The sequence below is a fragment of the Suillus plorans genome (genome assembly GCF_016647745.1).
Source record: "Suillus plorans strain S12 chromosome Unknown HD556scaffold_28, whole genome shotgun sequence".
Taxonomy (NCBI): domain Eukaryota; kingdom Fungi; phylum Basidiomycota; class Agaricomycetes; order Boletales; family Suillaceae; genus Suillus; species Suillus plorans.
In genome coordinates, this window is record NW_024537412.1 from 450,336 (window position 1) to 467,155 (window position 16,820).

General features: G+C 47.9%; 5 protein-coding genes across 5 annotated transcripts; 3 read left to right on the forward strand and 2 right to left on the reverse strand.

Annotated features, from left to right (window-relative positions):
* Window positions 1-63: 63 nt before the first annotated feature.
* HD556DRAFT_1432185 (carbamoyl-phosphate synthase L chain, ATP binding domain-containing protein) lies at window positions 64-3,069 on the forward strand (the record flags this gene model as incomplete). The annotated part of the gene is made up of 10 exons (XM_041305094.1): window positions 64-283; window positions 337-391; window positions 441-591; window positions 647-698; window positions 815-942; window positions 1,042-1,147; window positions 1,207-1,475; window positions 1,526-1,671; window positions 1,717-2,278; window positions 2,332-3,069. 10 exons carry the CDS (start codon window positions 64-66, stop codon window positions 3,067-3,069), a joined length of 2,427 nt encoding a protein of 808 aa, XP_041160289.1.
* On the reverse strand, window positions 3,069-5,508 carry HD556DRAFT_460898 (uncharacterized protein). Its single transcript, XM_041310669.1, has 3 exons — window positions 5,344-5,508; window positions 5,186-5,293; window positions 3,069-5,131 (listed from the first exon to the last, which is right to left on the reverse strand). The coding sequence occupies exons 1-3, from the start codon at window positions 5,479-5,481 to the stop codon at window positions 3,257-3,259; spliced, it is 2,121 nt and encodes a 706-aa protein (XP_041160290.1). The 5' UTR covers window positions 5,482-5,508; the 3' UTR covers window positions 3,069-3,256.
* A 1,044-nt stretch (window positions 5,509-6,552) lies between these two features.
* Window positions 6,553-8,132, forward strand: HD556DRAFT_1536398 (uncharacterized protein; the record flags this gene model as incomplete). The annotated part of the gene is made up of 8 exons (XM_041309628.1): window positions 6,553-7,071; window positions 7,106-7,208; window positions 7,323-7,363; window positions 7,442-7,493; window positions 7,577-7,642; window positions 7,679-7,781; window positions 7,879-8,000; window positions 8,064-8,132. The coding sequence occupies exons 1-8, from the start codon at window positions 6,818-6,820 to the stop codon at window positions 8,130-8,132; spliced, it is 810 nt and encodes a 269-aa protein (XP_041160291.1). The 5' UTR covers window positions 6,553-6,817.
* Window positions 8,133-8,266: 134 nt separating this feature from the next.
* Window positions 8,267-11,004, reverse strand: HD556DRAFT_1373008 (uncharacterized protein). The gene is made up of 4 exons (XM_041303002.1): window positions 10,077-11,004; window positions 9,813-10,022; window positions 8,596-9,763; window positions 8,267-8,532 (listed from the first exon to the last, which is right to left on the reverse strand). Exons 1-4 carry the CDS (start codon window positions 10,946-10,948, stop codon window positions 8,509-8,511), a joined length of 2,274 nt encoding a protein of 757 aa, XP_041160292.1. The 5' UTR covers window positions 10,949-11,004; the 3' UTR covers window positions 8,267-8,508.
* Window positions 11,005-12,858: 1,854 nt separating this feature from the next.
* Window positions 12,859-15,209, forward strand: HD556DRAFT_1237502 (guanine nucleotide binding protein, alpha subunit; the record flags this gene model as incomplete). Its single annotated transcript, XM_041297903.1, has 11 exons — window positions 12,859-13,108; window positions 13,381-13,474; window positions 13,534-14,172; window positions 14,219-14,271; window positions 14,321-14,473; window positions 14,524-14,579; window positions 14,630-14,746; window positions 14,799-14,883; window positions 14,941-15,006; window positions 15,056-15,109; window positions 15,160-15,209. 11 exons carry the CDS (start codon window positions 12,859-12,861, stop codon window positions 15,207-15,209), a joined length of 1,617 nt encoding a protein of 538 aa, XP_041160293.1.
* Window positions 15,210-16,820: the final 1,611 nt, after the last annotated feature.

Here is a 16,820-nt window from a genome sequence, read left to right on the forward strand (position 1 = left end):
TCTACGTCTCCATTCATTGAAGTTGCGTTCAAGATCCAAGAGCTGACTCAGACAACGCGCAGGATGATACCCACAAATCGAGCAGCAACCTCTTCCCTCCTACGCTCTTCCACCCATGTTCATTCCATTCCACGGGCCTTGTTGGCCCCAGACGTGAGCAGTAGCACGAAATATGCACGGACATTTCAAACGAAGGCTTCCGTGACCGGAGCCATGGTTTGCCAACCTAGAATGCTAGTACAGCCTGCTGTTTCACGAAGAAGATTTGCAACTGCCGTTCAGAGTATGTGGTTTTCTTCCTCTGTGTGAAATACACTTACTAGTAGTATCATTTAGACACATTGTCGTCTGAAAGAAAGCCTCACTTTGACAAGATACTTATCGCAAACCGGTAGCATTCCAGTCTCTCTTATCGCCTAACTTGCCTAACCTGTTCTCAGGGGGGAAATTGCATGCCGCGTAATCCGTACCGCAAAGAAGCTGGGAATAAAGACTGTAGCAGTATACAGCGAAGTTGACGCAAACTCGCTACATGTCCTGGAAGCAGATGAAGCCTACTGCATTGGCCCTGCGCCTTCAGCTGAGAGCTATGTCCGTTCATAATCCCGCTGATCTAGTAGTCTTCTACTGACGCTGCTTTACCTAGTTGCGCATGGACAAGATCATCGATGTTTGTCGTCGAAGCGGAGCTCAGGTTGGTTCAGTCTCAAGTTCTGTCATGTGAGACGGAGCTTGACTTTGAACTTGCATTGTACCAATCACAGGCTGTCCATCCGGGGTGCATAGATTATTTTCCATGTTCGTGCATGGCAAGCTGATGTCCCTGTTAGCTATGGCTTCTTGAGCGAGAATGCAAAGTTCGCAGAGCGACTAGCAGAAGAGGGTATCGTTTTCATTGGTCCTCCCTCCAGCGCTATAGTCAGTATGGGTTCGAAAAGGTCGGTTCAAGCACCCTTGATACCGATATAGAGCTAATCTTCCTTCAGCGAATCTAAGAATATCATGTCTGGTATGATGCATCATACAGGGTGCTCCTGAAAGCGTGATGTTCAACCCTTTTGTACAGCTGCTGGCGTTCCATGTGTGCCAGGTTATCACGGCGTGAACCAAGACGTTGACCTTTTATTCGAAGAGGCCGGGAAGATCGGTATGCATCTTCATCCAGCTCTTCCCGAACCTCCCTGTTCAGCGCGTTATACCACACAGGTTACCCAGTCTTGATTAAAGCCATTCATGGTGGCGGTGGCAAGGGCATGCGTGTCGTCTCATCTGCATCTCAGTTCAAGGATGCTCTCGCTAGCGCACAACGTGAATCCTTGAAAAGTTTTGGTGATGCAGATGTACTTGTAGAGAAGTACATTGAGCGTCCCAGACATATTGAAGTACAGGTATTTGCGGATACACTCGGGAATGCTGTAAGTCTTTGGGAGAGAGACTGTTCTGTGCAAAGGAGAAACCAGAAGATTATCGAGGAGGTAGGTTTGAAAATTGTACCAAAGGTGTATAGATCGACAGATCTTGATAGGCCCCGGCGCCTGGCTTGAGCCCCGATCTTCGTGCGGACTTATCAGCGAAAGCAGTTGCTGCTGCAAAGGCCGTGAATTACGTAGGTGCTGGAACTGTGGAATTCATTTTCGACAACGATACAGAGAAGTTCTACTTCATGGAAATGTATGCACTTTCTAGTTGTGCGGCACACTACTCATGAAATCTCAGGAACACCCGCTTGCAAGTTGAGCATCCCGTCACAGAGATGATCACTGGCCTTGACCTTGTCGAGTGGCAACTGGAAGTTGCGGCTGGTAATCCTCTTCCGCTTTCGCAAACACAAATCCCTCTCGTCGGGCACGCATTTGAGGCTCGGATATATGCTGAGAATCCGCGGAACGATTTCCTACCTGACTCTGGGCCACTATTGTACCTTGACACCCCGAAACCAACCCATATCTTTGCCCCTCCCATCCCATCACTCCCTCACAACGACTTGTGCTCAGAACTGGACTCGGTGAAGCGGTCACCTGATACCTCAACGCATGTGGCACCGTCGATGCGCTTAGAACAAGGGTTCACGCAGGGTGCACAGATTGGTGTGTTTTACGACCCGATGATTGCCAAGCTGGTGGTACACGGACGTGATAGGTCCTCTGCGCTTCGTGCTCTCCGCCGTGCGCTTGAAGAATATAAAGTGGTCGGTGTCTCGACAAATGTTGAATTTTTGAGAATGCTCGCTGGTAATGACGCATTTATCAATGGAGAGGTTGAAACTGGCTTCATCAAGGTGTGCCTATTCATATCGCTGTTTAGTTCCAGTTTATAGTGTCCTATGAATAGAAACACTACGACGACCTTTTCCCAGCTGTCGAAAGTCCCTCTCCCGAGTTATTGGCACAAGGAGCGCTGTTCGTCGCATTACGAGAACATCCGATTCAATCTACAAGCCTTTCGACACCATGGGCAACACTGACTTCAAGGCGCTTTGGCGGAGATGTTTACGAGCGCACCATCTCCATCCAACCCGATGATGCCACCGCAGATGCCACCCGAGTTTCTCTGAAATCTACATCTCCAGGCCATTTCGACATGGTTGTTCACTCTGCCACACCAAAGACATTCACAGGTGTCTCGGCTCGCCTGGTTTCGCCTACAAGATTGAGCACGACGCTCAATGGATTTTCGACAGAAATGACGATTGTGTCGCAGCGCCCGCCTCCTTCCCACCCTGCGTCACGCGCAACGAACACCATGGAACGCCTACACGTGTTCTCAGCGTCGGGAACTAAGACTACGTTGGCCATCCCACCTCCTGCGTACCTCCTCTCCCTCGGACAGGATGTTCTCACATCATCCAAGGGCGCTTTGCGTGCACCGATGCCAAGCTTAGTAGTAGAAGTGAAAGTCAGCATAGGTGATCGCGTTGAGAAGGGTCAGCCAGTGGTGGTGTTGGAGAGTATGAAGACGGAGACTGTGTTGCGTGCTGAGGTAGCGGGCGTTGTAGATGCGGTGGCGTGTGCGAAGGGAGAGATGGTGGAGGAGGGGCGGGAGTTGGTTAACATCAAGGAAGATGAGTAGTAGGTGTGGTTTGAGTCATATTTGTATTTTAGTCAATGGATTTTCGGGAGTAAATGCACCGATGGCATCTTCACATGCTCTAGACTTGGAATTCCAAGTCAATACTAACCGAGCCTTGAGGACCACCCATGAGCCTGACGGGAAAAAAAGTATATGAAGCAAGCTTGTAGTTATGATTGAGACACAGCTAGACCCTCCCATACGGAGTCGGACTCTCTTCAATTCTCCCTGCTTTCGCCAGCTGACTTCCGATACCAATCGTATCTTGCAAAAGATCTTCCCCTAGAAGCCTGAGCTCAGCAGGACCTCTCCCGTGCTTGCGCTGCGCAGGGGGGATACCGAACACAGTCTCTTCCTGCACTTCCAACCCACCGGCATCACCATCAACAGAATCAAAACTATCGTCAAATCCATCCCCATCGTCCTCCACGGCGCGCGCAAATGGATGCACTGCACCGCCTTCGTCGCCGAAGCCCTCTCCAATCGAATCGCTAGAGTGGTTTGAATTCGACGAGCCGAATGAATCGTCCGCATCTTGATTGCGTGCGGAGGCCATTAGGAATGCAGTCGATGGCTGTCCTGGGTGTGCAGGCTCGCCAAGAGAGTCAGAGTCAGAGTCGGAGTCTGGACTTTGACCAACTGGTTGTAGTGTACTGAGCTCTTCTTGTTGAAAATGGAAAAGGTCGGAGTATGGATCGGGGGTATGGAGGGCCTGTGGTTGAGAAGTGGGGGCAAGCCGCGCTGTTTCGAGACTTTGGTGAGATCCGACGGAATGTGATCGTGATGTAGAGGTGGATTCGGGTATGCTGAGTCCTGTCTTGCGCATTATCCTTGCATAACTTGAGCTCGCATCGTTGCTGTCGTGCTCAGAGAGATAAGTATGGCGGGTATATCGTGTTATGGATGGTGGGGTTGGGATCGTAGACATGGTGTCTTCTGTGCCTTCTGGAATGGAATAACCAAATTTCTTGAAGCCACCAAACCGGTCTACGGTAGCACTACTTCGGACGGAACTGTGATCAGATTGAACATCTCCAAGAAGGTCGCGACGTATACGCTCTGCAGCTTCCTTCTTGGGTGTCCTTCCCAATGCATGATGTAAGTCCTTGCCTGGTGTCCGACCAAGTGGAGGTAGCAATCCCAGTCCCACGCTAGACCTCGGTCCGCGGGGAAATGCCACCGTTCGTGGTGGTGAAAGACCACGCATGAGTTCTGCGGAATCATCGAAAGAGTCGTTAAACTGATCAAATGATCTATTCGAGTCATCGGATGGTCTCGTTAGAGATGGTATATCTAGAACGGATGATGAATTAGAAGTCGATGACAGTGGGGGGTATGGCTTATGTGGAGAGCGTTCATATCGTTGCCTCCTAGGCGACGGCAGCGGGGGGTCTGGATGATTGCGTGGAGGAAGATATGCATGTAAATGTTGTGGGATTGCTATAGGCGTCTTGGGCTTGACTTTCAGTGGAGATATCCTTGCGCTAGTTGGGAGGCCACGAGGAGTGGGGAGCACACTGGGTGGAACCCGTAAAGATGGAAGATTGGGACGCGATGCACCATGCGAGACGGAGTCTTCATGCGAATAATCCCTTGCCTTTCCCTTATCCAAAAATAGCTGGACAGTGTTTTCTTCTTCATAAGCAAAGCTATTGTAGGTAGAATCTTGACCCGCTGAGGCCTTGCTATCGTCCCCGATGGTAAAATTCTGGAGCTCACGATCAAGTCGAACGAGTGGAGATTCTAGTGATGCACTCCAAGAAGGTTGATCATCCACAGTATCATTGCCAGACAGCCCAGCACGAGCTGGGGTAGATGATACTGCATTCGATGGCATGAAAGAGGATTCAGATGCAGTAGAATTTGGACCATAAGTGCGATTGCGATGATGGGAAGGCGTTGTATCGTCTTCGGTATCGAACAAAGATTCCTCTGCGTCGGGCCGGGTGGAGGAATTTTCGGCTTGGGATGTTGCTTCTGACTGCTGTTCATGCAAGGAGGAGTAGTCCTCATACGTAGGAATATGTACTTGTGCGGCTTTCTCGTAAAACGATGTCCAGAACTGAGATGATACAGTAGGTTTCATCGACCGCAAAACAGGACAAATCAAACTTACCTTTGCAGCTTCACGAACGGGTTCAGTGCTCACGGCATATCGCTTCACAGCTGGTAGTAGCTTTGTCGCCATAATATTCTGAATCTTCGAGAAATTCGTGTCGATGTTCTAACGACTTTATTAGTGTTAGGCGGCAAGAAGCACATAATTAACACCACCTGAAGTTTAATGGTTATCAGCTGTTCGATCTGGTCGATCTGGTCATTTACAGATGCATTAGTGTCGAGACCTGGAACATCTATGGATCCAGGATCAGCGCTAGCTTGCCAGCGCGGAGGATTCGGGATGATGCTCATCGTCGCGGATATCTGAGACGCGTCTTGTCACGTGTGACATATACGTGCTTCATGTCACGCTCATTTGACCTTAGGCTTCAAGCCAACTTAAATTTGACGTAATCAGATCCGAGAAAAAAGAGTCTACTAAAGTCTAAGATCTAGTTACTACGTCTAAAAGCTCTTGCCTAGAATATTCCAAAATTGTTAGGCCTTCAATTATAGCCCTTCTCGTCTCTGTATCTCATTGTTTATATTCTCGATACTATGGTTCCTCGTCTTCTTTGAGCTAACAGGCCGGCACAGGGACATTCACTACATCTTCATTGTTCAACGGTTTTTACGTGTGTAGTTTGGAAATTTTGAAACTACAACGTACGTGGGCAGAGCAGTTCTAGGATCGTAGCTCCCAATCGCAACGACGAAAGAATATAAATGTATACTCCAACATAGGGGACGTGCGATACGTACTCCTGCTAATACGGATTTGATACACCGATCTCGAACATCGAAGAGCGGTATCACATACAGGTGCAAGAATATTCAACAAATAATCTACCTGCTTCTAGAAAGGGATGACATCGGAGTGCACACAACTCCCTGTCGGCATTCACATGCTCGGGAGGCGTACCATCTTGTTTGGGCTAGAAGCACGTCTCTATAGTCAGAGAGAACCAATTTTGTCAGCCCAGCAGGTATGCTGAAATCCTCTCATCCAGAAACCTTTTTTTGGTAAGAGGCTCGAGAACCTGAGTGGTACTACGAGGGGTGGATGGGTTGACTTCGAGTTGGTGTGCAACCTGAAGTTATGTCAACTTGAGCTACGGGCGAAAGTGGTAAAGCAGCTGGCTCGCCCTCGGTGCATCAATTGACGGATAAGTTCAGATGTAGACCGTATCGCAATAAAATTAAGGTGGGACTCGAAGTAATATTTGACAAGCGAATTGAAGGCTGTCACCGTCAGGGTTAAATGAATTTGAGTTGACCAACCTGAACGATGTCTTTAAGTACTTACATGTGTACATACTTCTCTTTTCGTACTACAACGAAAATCTCGAAGAGATGCATATATAACGTTAACAAAATCAAGTTTCATCATCATTAGGACTAGTAGCTGCCCAACCACATTTGTACAAACCTGCAGAATGTCTCGCAGACAATCATGGTGTGTTACCCTATGGCACCTCAAACAGTGTCCTAAGCCGTCGATAGAAATTGCTCGACATGAGGTCTGCGATAGCAGAGAGATTGACAGGGACATCAATATCATCCTCTTGGCAATCATAACGATGAAGATCTTCATCGCACTCCACCTCAACATCCTGTCTTGCTCGCACCGCTCTGCGTCAATGCGAGAATGAAAATTGAAGGAGCTGCAACTGTGGCTGGGTCCACTTGCGAGCCAACGACAACGACATGGAGTATCGGAAGCGTCAGGATCGGTTTTGATTTTACTCTCGAGGTAGAGCATGTGTATTCGGTCCACGTGATAACTGCAGATTTCAAACCCACACCATGGGCAGAAGAGATGACTGAATATATGTGTGGCCAAGTCCGACGAGAGATTATTGACCGCAGTGAAAATTTCCTTGGGAAGAGCGCGCGACACAGGTTCAGTTTGAAATCACGATACCAACGATGGTAGCCGAAGCGCGTTAAGCGACATGCTGGTGCTCTCTGTAGGCATTGCAGGCGAATCCCCTGGATTTATGTTGGAAGAAAGAGTGGGAACGCCCATCTGCACTGGGGTGGGTTAGGTTGTATGCGCGTCTTCGTGCTTTAGGTCGGTGGTGTGAACGCACAGGAAGTACAAGTGCAATGACGATAAACTAAGACAGCCTGCACGTCATTATGAGCTTTAGACGATCATGAAGGGGGTGCAGGCTCAACAGAACATGACAAGGTAGCTGCATTTAAACGATAGTGGTGAAGTTAATCACAGCAACGGTCATTTTCACTGCACTGTGTAGTAAGCTTGAAGTGGTATCAAACAACAGCCAGAGGAAGTTCGCCTGTTCACGCGGCACAACAAGGTGATTCATGGTGCGAGCTGAGCTAGTATCAAGGAGAAAGAAACAATATATTCAATGAAGCACAACTAGCGCCATGTGCGTAGCATAACGAGCATCCTACTGGTAGTACTCACGAAGGCACAATTCCTAGTTCAACTAAACTACAGCATGTGAGCATATCCGTCCCACACACTATTTGCGTGTAGATATATTATGCGTCTGTACGCGGTATGAGGTGGGATGATTTGATATTGCACCGAAAAACCACTTCAGGAGCTGCAATGGGCAATGCGGCGCCTGTACACAATGGTGCGTTGGTCGAGGTATTGGGGATTACAGCGGCACAGCCAAGAGAAAGAAGCAGGGAAAGAAAAATAAAATACTCGCGACTCACGGGGAACTGTAGATGGAACGCGTTTCGAGGAACGATCGACTTTACTACCATCAGATTATCTGGTTGGGTACCACTGGAAGAAAAGAAAAGAAAGCCAGAGCGCTCGAGACTATCATAACTCGGAAATTAGTGCTGTGAGGAGAGGAAAATTTAAAATTTATTGAAGATGGAGTTTGTTTGCATCTGTTGATCTATAGCTCCCTGCAATCGCAACGATGTCCACATGCACAGATATCATGATTGCGTCTTGGCATCCTTATACTTAATGGAAGGTTACAATGTAACAATCATGTTTACTTCGCCGATCAGCTTTCCTGCGCATGGGTTAGATTAATTATTGATCTTGGAACCAACATCCGTTCCAACATTTCCAAATGGGAAAATCATTCGCCAAGGTTTGGCTATGTCAATTTGTACTATGATTACGGGAACCGCGCAATCATCCCGTGCATGAGAATCGACATCTATCATGATAGCCATGTAAATATGGCACTGATCAAAGAAATAAATTGCACCGAGCGCTGCTATGATGTAAAATACTTCAGTGAGGAATTTTTTTGCGTCTGAATAGGCTAGTCTGCAAGGATTAAAAAAGTGAGGGCCTAGATCAACTAATAATAATTTATAAATCCTGTTATCTGCTTAGAGTGCAAGACCACACTGCGACTGAACATAACGTTGCATCAGTAATAAATTAATAAGATTCACTAAAACCGTTTCAGGACTTACTGGATTCTCGGGGTACTCAAGAGCGGAGCTAGCATTCGATAATCTGTTATTCTTGGGATCATCCCTCAAATCAGCGGACAGGTACTCTTTCCCCTTGCCCTTGTCCCTGGAATGGAACGGATACGGAGATATGATGGAAACAGTCTCGTAGCTGTCACTGCCGGGACTGCCCCCAGAATCATCACGGAATTTTTGCCGGGACGTTTCACGTAAAAATGGATTGATCATGGAGGACGAATCATTGAATGGCGTGACTTTGGGACGGGACTGCGTGGGCGTTTGGAGGTCCTGACTTGATGGATCATCGTCGTCTTCATCACCTAGAAGCGCATTGGAACTTCGAATTGCTTTTGGCGTGGGTAGATCATGATCTACAGGGCTTACAGCCACCGCCCAAGACGCTTTTAGCTTTGAGAACTGACGAATATTCATTGGAGCTTGCGCGGCGTTTTCAGATGAAGCTGGGACCGCTTGACAGATTTGTGGTGCACGAGAGGCCACAAAATAACGAGGATCGGCGCCATCAAGGAACGGGTTCACGGGGGGAACAGGGAATGCCGAAGGACTTGGTGTGGGGCTATAGCATTCTTCATCATTATCCATAATAGCGTGGGCCCCCGCGTCAAGCATGGTAGCGGCGGTATGATATGAGTGGAGATCCATGCTTGATTGAGAGCCGATCGCGATACCTATACCGCGACTCAAGCTAGATTGCTCATCACTAGACGCGTAAAAACTCTGTGCGCTCGCAAAACTGCCTTCTGATTCGTTGTATGAAGAGATGTTCCCATCGTTCGACTCCCTTTCGAAGTTCTCGTGCAATGCTGAGCCAGACAAACTACGAGAGAATTTATGCGGGGAACTGGCAATTGAGGGGTGAAGGAAGGCCGATGAGCCAAATGAGTTCGAGGCCTGGTGCAGGTCGCCACGACTCTCGCTCGCACCTTGCTCTCCTATGACAGAGCTATACGTAGGACTGAAAGGGTGATTCTCGCGCATCATCGTTGCTTCTGCTGGAGAGAGTGGCGCGGTCAGATCACTAGCATAAAGTTGCTGCTGGGCCCGCGAACGCCGCCTGCGGCGAATGAGATAGTATACTGCAACACCGAGAAGCAGAAGTACTAGAACTCCGCCCACAACCCCTCCAATGATGAGGGCTTCATTTGACCTTGATTCCAGTGGGTTCTATGCAATGTAAAACGATTAAAATGACGTACCTGGTTCCCGAAGTTGGTACTGGAGTTGTAGTACGAATCACGGACGTCGAAGTCGATGTCAGGGTCACGAGCGCTGAGGTAGACCCAAAGCAGGAGTATGTTATAATAGTAGAGGTACCAATCGAAGTATAGGTGATCGAAGAGAACGTATCCCCACTGTGTGTAATGGGCGATGTCGTGCTTATGACATTCTTTGCAACTCCAGCGAAGCTTAGAATCACGCAATAAGGTCAACACATTTCGGTCATAGCTCTAATGACTTACGGTGAGTGAAGAGTAGTGGAAGGCAGGTTGCCTGCGGGACCACCAGAGGGCGTAGGTGAATACGTGGATGAGACTGTCAAACCATTCCCAGTCGGAATTGGAGTGTTCGCAGGACTTCCGCACGGAGATTGCGGGATATGGGAAGATTGTGCACCTGGCACTGTTGTTGGAGAGCCTCCGGGGAACGTGGTTGGTAACGTGGGAGTTGGTGAATCAGAGGAACTAGTCTGCGAGGATTGCGGAGTAACGTTTTGGGAAGTTGACTGTTGGCTGGATATCTGTTGCCCCGGAGTGGAAGGATTCGTGACCGACGTTGTAGATGGAGAAGAGGTTCTCGTGGTCAATGTTTCCGGTATGGATGGCAGAGAAGTTGGTATAGATGAAGGCGGCGAGCTGAATATGGATGAAAGTAGCGAAGTGAGTATGGATAAATTAATACTTGGCGAAGTCGGTATCATTAATTGTGGCGAAGTCGGTATAGTCAAGGGTGGCGGGATGAATGTGGATGAAGGCAAGGCAAATATGACCGAAGGCAGCGAGCTCGGCAGTTTTATTGAGGGAAGATCTCTTGGACTAGGCCAAGATTCCTCACTAGGAGGTGAAGGACTGGTATCTGACGAGACGCTCGTAGTGGAATCACTATTTGAAGGGTCGAAAGTAGTAGGACTGTTTTGAGAAGTCCGGCCCGTGCTTACAGGTGGCGTTAAAGTGGCAATTCCGTCACCTTGCGGTGGCCCATTTGTCGGTGCTCCTCCACCAGTGCTCATCGATGAGTGTGAAGAAGGCAAAATGGATGTTAACGTATCCGTGCTCGCCCCTGACCTCTTATAATTAGCTGATATGCCATCTGACCGTGCCCTTATGGCGCCCATGTAAGAAATTCACCAGATTGCTATGATAGATAAAGATAATGGAACGTACAATGATGAGAATGGCGTGCTTATTGAGGCGCTGGGTATTTGTCTGGACGTCTGTGATAAAATATGTTTATGTTTTACAAGACAAAAGAGTACTCCGTACCGCCGGCAACGATGATGGACTTGTCGACAATTGTGTACTCTGCTGATTCGTGCTTTGGGTCCTATCTGATGAGAGGCTGGAGGACGAGACTGGGGTTGGTGGGCTAGGCAATCCTGCAGCTGTAGGCGCAGGTGAGGTTTCCGTGGGGAGAGGATTGAAAGTGCCACCTCCAGAAGACGCAGAACGAACAAAGGGCCCTCGAATGGACATACAAAAGAATGGGAACGATGATGCGAAAGCCATATCAGTCCAGTCGCGGGATAATATCTACTTTTGCAAGCGACATAGTGAGTGCGGTGTAGGCTATCTGTGTTACCCCTTGATGACGAGCGGTAACGTTTGATGGGCTAGCCCACGGGAAGAACCAGTGTCGGCTCGTTCGTATAACGTGATACTGCCAAGATGTCTGAGAGTCAACATTTTTGTTCGAAGGGAGAAGCCTGAGGCATGAATTGCTAGCCGGAACGCTCGAGAATTGCATGCGAATAAAGTTGTGGCAGTGATTTGGATTGTAATCAACATCATGATGCATATGTTACAGCAGGACAGCAATACATCACCGTTCAAGGACAATCCAGGGAACCATCCACAACGAACACTAGTACGCAGAACATGTGTCATGCAAAAGCTTATTCCTTATTCCTGCTTGTCAAAGAGGAGTTATGCGCTTGTCTTCAAAATGCTAAAGTAGAGCAAGAAGCTTGGGAAGGTGTTATCATCGATTATGCTTATCGAAAAGTACTGTCGTTCGTTGTCAGCTGAGGTTGACCAAATGAGATCTTCAAATACCCACAGAGAAAAGCCGCAACGTCCACGCGAAGGAAAGAATGAACTAAAATAAGAGTTCAACCAAATATTGCATAAGTGCCGTGTATTAATGAAGCTCTACGCTGGTGCTAGTGACTGATCAAGTTCGCGAAGAACAGTCTTCCATGCAAGCTAGACAAAAGTGCACCCCGATTGAGCCTAGCCCCGAGGCCCTTTGTAGTGTTTTGAAATGGCCCGGGTTCAATCATTATCGATTGATATATCGTTCTACTGTGAGAAGGATGCCAGTGGGCGAGGGTCCTGATGTTTTTACGTTGGGTTCAAGCGCAGTTGCTGTGCTGTACTAGTGCGCGAAGTCGTTCTGCTGTGAGAAGGATGCCAGTGGGCGAGGGTCCTGATGTTTTTACGTTGGGTTCAAGCGCAGTCGCTAGTGTCATCCCCTAGAAGGCAGCGATAAGTTATCGATATAGAGAGAAGATACTTGCGATGGTTCTAAAGATACCGAGAATGGCTCCCCGAAGTAGCAGTCCTTCGTTCGGCAGGAGGCTTTTCCCAGACGAATGATCATCTTGCTCGCCATATGGAAAGCGTAAAGTACATGTCGGGGAGTTTTGAAGAAACCGACGTGTGACATCGGCGGTCGGACATTTCCAGTGTATATGTAACATAACAATCCTCCCGAGTCTAGTAGCTCTCCGCGGCGTACTAAGAGGCGTTGGCCTGGCTCCGAGTCGACGTTTTTACTTAATATCGCTCAGGAAGCAAAGCTTAAGGCAACCGTATATATAACGGCGTGACAAGACAAAATAAAATAAAGGGAATTCAGAAAAAATATCCACGTGCGAACCTTCTTTTGGAAGCGCTTGTCGTCGCGACCTAGCCTCTTGTTAGCTTTGTTGCACTTATAAAAGCCATTTCTCAAGCACGATTACGTTTTCGGCTTTCTCTTTAGACCATCCTTGTCTCTGTGCCCGTCTTGTGGTAGTCCACGACAATGGCTCGGCCTCTGGAGCCAAACCGACGCCGATCCTTTTCCGATCCACTGGCTGCTGCGCTCATGCCCCCTCCAAACGAGAGTGCTGCAGATCGTGAAAGGAGATTGGAAGCAGAGTCAGAGGCCAAGCAGGTCAGCGATAGAATCGATGAAATGCTCCGTGCAGAGAAGAAAGAGAAGAGGACCAAACCTGAAGTCAAGGTCTTGATTCTGGGGCAGAGCGAGAGTGGCAAGAGTACGACTTTGAAACGTGAGTCTTCCTCATCTACTTCCTTTCTTTATTGTTTTGTGCGAAAACGAGCTGCGAGCATAATAAACCGTCGCTACGGTTTGGGGATATGTTGTTGGTTTCACTACATCATGTCTGGACCTTATACACTACCGGGTTGGCACGAATGTGTACTTGGTCAGAAGAACCTTTATTGTGGTTTTCGTTCGCGCAATACTATACGTTTCATGAAACCGCACTCCTCAGCATTTACGCATTGGGATGTCTGGGCCTCACTGACTTATCTCATCCAGAATTTCAATTAATGCATGCGACTGCTGCCTTCCATGCTGACCGAATCGCATGGAGAGCTGTAATATATCTTAACCTCGTGCGATCCGTCCGCCGGTGAGTCTCGTCACTACTTCAAATTTAGCAGCATGGGTGATAACAACATCTAATTCCAGCATCCTTGATGCTGTTTCCCCTGAATCAGACGAAGCAGAGGATCAGGAGACTGTATCTGGTCGTGCAATCTCCTTTACTAGTCAGTCTTCCGTCATTTCTGCGACTAGGGTCCTCAAGTACCCCCAATATCGCCATGCATTGGAACCTCTGAGGGAGCTGGAGGAACGTTTGATCAGAATGTTATCATCTCCGAATGAAGACGAGCCTACCCACACTGCCCCACGGCCTGATTGGAGTATCTATGCAAACGGTAACTCTAATACCCAAGTTACTGTTGGCAAGAACGGCCGACCCGCGCCATTCATTACCATACCCCCCTCGCGGACATCCTCCCCACTTTCGCCCTCAACGAGCCTCCCTTCTCCTGGTGGGTCAAGCAACAGCTCGTCTAAATCAAAGAATGTGGAAGTTAGCGTTCATCATACCTCGAACTGGAAAAAGGCCTTTTCCCTTGGCAATAGGATCAAGAGTCCTAAGAGTGCACACACGAATGAGATTGAGGGCTGGTGGGACGATCCAAGCGACCCTGTTCATGTGCTCAATTCTTGCGCTCAGCCGATGCTGGCATTATGGAAGGACCCCAGTGTCAAGCAACGCCTACGGGAGAAACGGATCAGAGTAGAAGAGGGCAGTGGCTTGTGAGTGTTTTGTATCTGATATCGGATTTCTCTTGACAACAAACAGCTTTTTGGACGAAATATCCCGTATCACCGCTCTACGGTATTTTCCGAGCGACCGTAGGTCAATTGGCTATCTAAAAACATGCCATTTCTAATATTTGTTTAGAGGATGTCTTGAAAGCCCGGCTCAAGACCACGGGCGTCGTAGAACACTCCTTTTCAATTGCTGATTCCCAGCGCCGGTTAATCCCATGGAAGATTTATGACGTAGGAGGTGCCCGAAATCAACGGCACGCTTGGGCGCCTTACTTCGAAGATGGTAATTATGAGTCGTTTTTATGACGATCATTCATTGATATCACGATGCAGTAAATGCTATTATTTTTCTGGCACCTATCTCTGCTTTCGATCAGGTATTAGCAGAGGTCAGCGGGTGATTGCTCATCTCTACGTGACATACTGATACATTATGCAGGATCCAGAGGTGAACAGACTAGAAGACTCCGTGCTGTTATGGAAATCTGTCGTATCAAACAAACTACTGGCGCACGTCAGCATCATTCTTTTCCTGAACAAGGTCGATCTTTTGCAGGTCTGTTGTTCATTGTTCGCAAAGCAAGGTAATGATGCTGATGATACTTAAGGCAAAGCTCAAGAGCGGTGTCCGACTCAGCCACCATATGCCGCGCTATGGTGACAGACCAAATGATTACGAAAATGTATCTTCATGTAGGTGGTAACGGTCTTTGCCATGGGAGTACCTCTGAAGTGATTGATTTTGTGCAGACTTTTATAACAAATTCGGGAGCATTCACCAAACATTCTCGTCGAATAAAGAGAGGGAGTTCAAGAGTAGGCAAACCTTTACATCAGGGGATTCGCTTCTTACGCCTCATGACAGTTCATCTTACGTCAGTTACTGACACCAGGCGGACAGCCACGATCATACAGAATGGTTCGTAATGTTTTGTCTTCAAGGGCTGATTACTTACTACTTTGCTACAGTACGAGATATCATCATTACCGTAAACTTGAAAAACATTCATTTGATGTAACGCCTTTTACCGCTCTTTCCCCGAGGCGTCTAAAATCATTCCTTTGACGGATTTCTACATTATCCGCGTACTATTATGCCCTCTCTTTATTCATCTGTTATTCGCAATTGTTCGTTCCAAGCATCCCCCCATGAATTCTAATACTGTTCTTCTATCTCATATTCAGACCTTTCAGATTGTATACCATGCGTCCCAGCATTACGATTGTTGACTTAGTATTCCAGATTTACCATACCTTTCCGCTAATTAGATCTTTCATACCAGTATTAACAACGTTCGACTACTCTTACCCTTCACCCAAATGCCAAATGCGACGAGATGCCAAGAAAGGCGTTAATATTGTCATCTACCTCACACGTTACACGTCGTCAATTTTCCCATTCAGACACTATCCAAGTCACATCGTTCTGCGCACCTATGCGCGGCGACCGGGCTGGGCCGTCCCCGACTTACAGACCAGACATTGCCTATGACGAGGCATTTGAATCTCGTTCAAACTTGAGGTAATCAGACATTCTGGTTGTGTACCAATGTAATGAGAAATTGCATTGAAATTATGATAGTACAAAGCAGTGAGGTACATTCGAGCGTATCCTTCCGAGCCTATGATTTTTGCGTGCAGAGCACTCACTGATCGTGTTGTCGTCGGATTTGTTGATGAGCAGGTCCAGATTTGTTAAACCATAAGGGTGATATTGCACGAATATGATATGAAGACAAGTACCGTAAGCAGAGCTACAAGTGCAGCATGGTACTTGTCCACGACACCGCCGTATGCGCCAGGAAGAAGATTGCGTATAGTGGTGAACATAAGCATCAAGAGCATGAGATCCTCCAATGTATGCATAGTTTGTCCGAGCCCTTTAGTTGGATGCTGCCACCAAATGTTCGAACTCGCAGCTTTCGGAATGTGAACGGGTCAAGGTCGGGGAGGCCAGCATTTCGAAAGGTGATACGAAGAATGCAGAAGTGATTTGCAGAAACACAGGGAGGGACTCTTGAATATCTTCAACCCTGAGGGAAACATAATCAGTAGCGGCAGAATTGATCGAGGCAACGACATACTCATGAAAGTAGTCCCCTAGTATTGACGTAGTTGACTTCTAGTAACTGGGTGAGGACTCGGATATTGTACATTGAGAGGCTTATTCCGCCACGTAGGCTAGGACATGAGGGATTTGAGAAGCGCAAAAGCGAGTGTCGGTCCGGTTCGAGCAGATTTCCGTTGAACTCGAACTCGAACCTAGTAGTTATATGCTTCCTCATGGGTTCGCCAATGGACTGGTGGAGTAAGTACCTCTCCAGCGGGGGGCGGCACAGGCGGGTGTTTGCCACCATTTGCGTAGAGCCTTCGGGTGTTGTCGTAGGTAGCATTATCATTAGGTTGGGGCTACACCAGGTTTCGTCTGCCAGAGGCAGGCACATTGCCAGCCGCACCAGTCCACCGGTCAAGTATCATAGGTTGTGTTCGAGTTTGAACTAGATATCTAGCGGAAGTTCAATTTCGATTGTACTCAACTCAGACGTTTTCCCCGCTTCCCTAAATCCCTGATCCCAGCGTTATGATCATCATCCGCAGCACCTGGCAGGTTGGTGTTACTGACTGGGAAT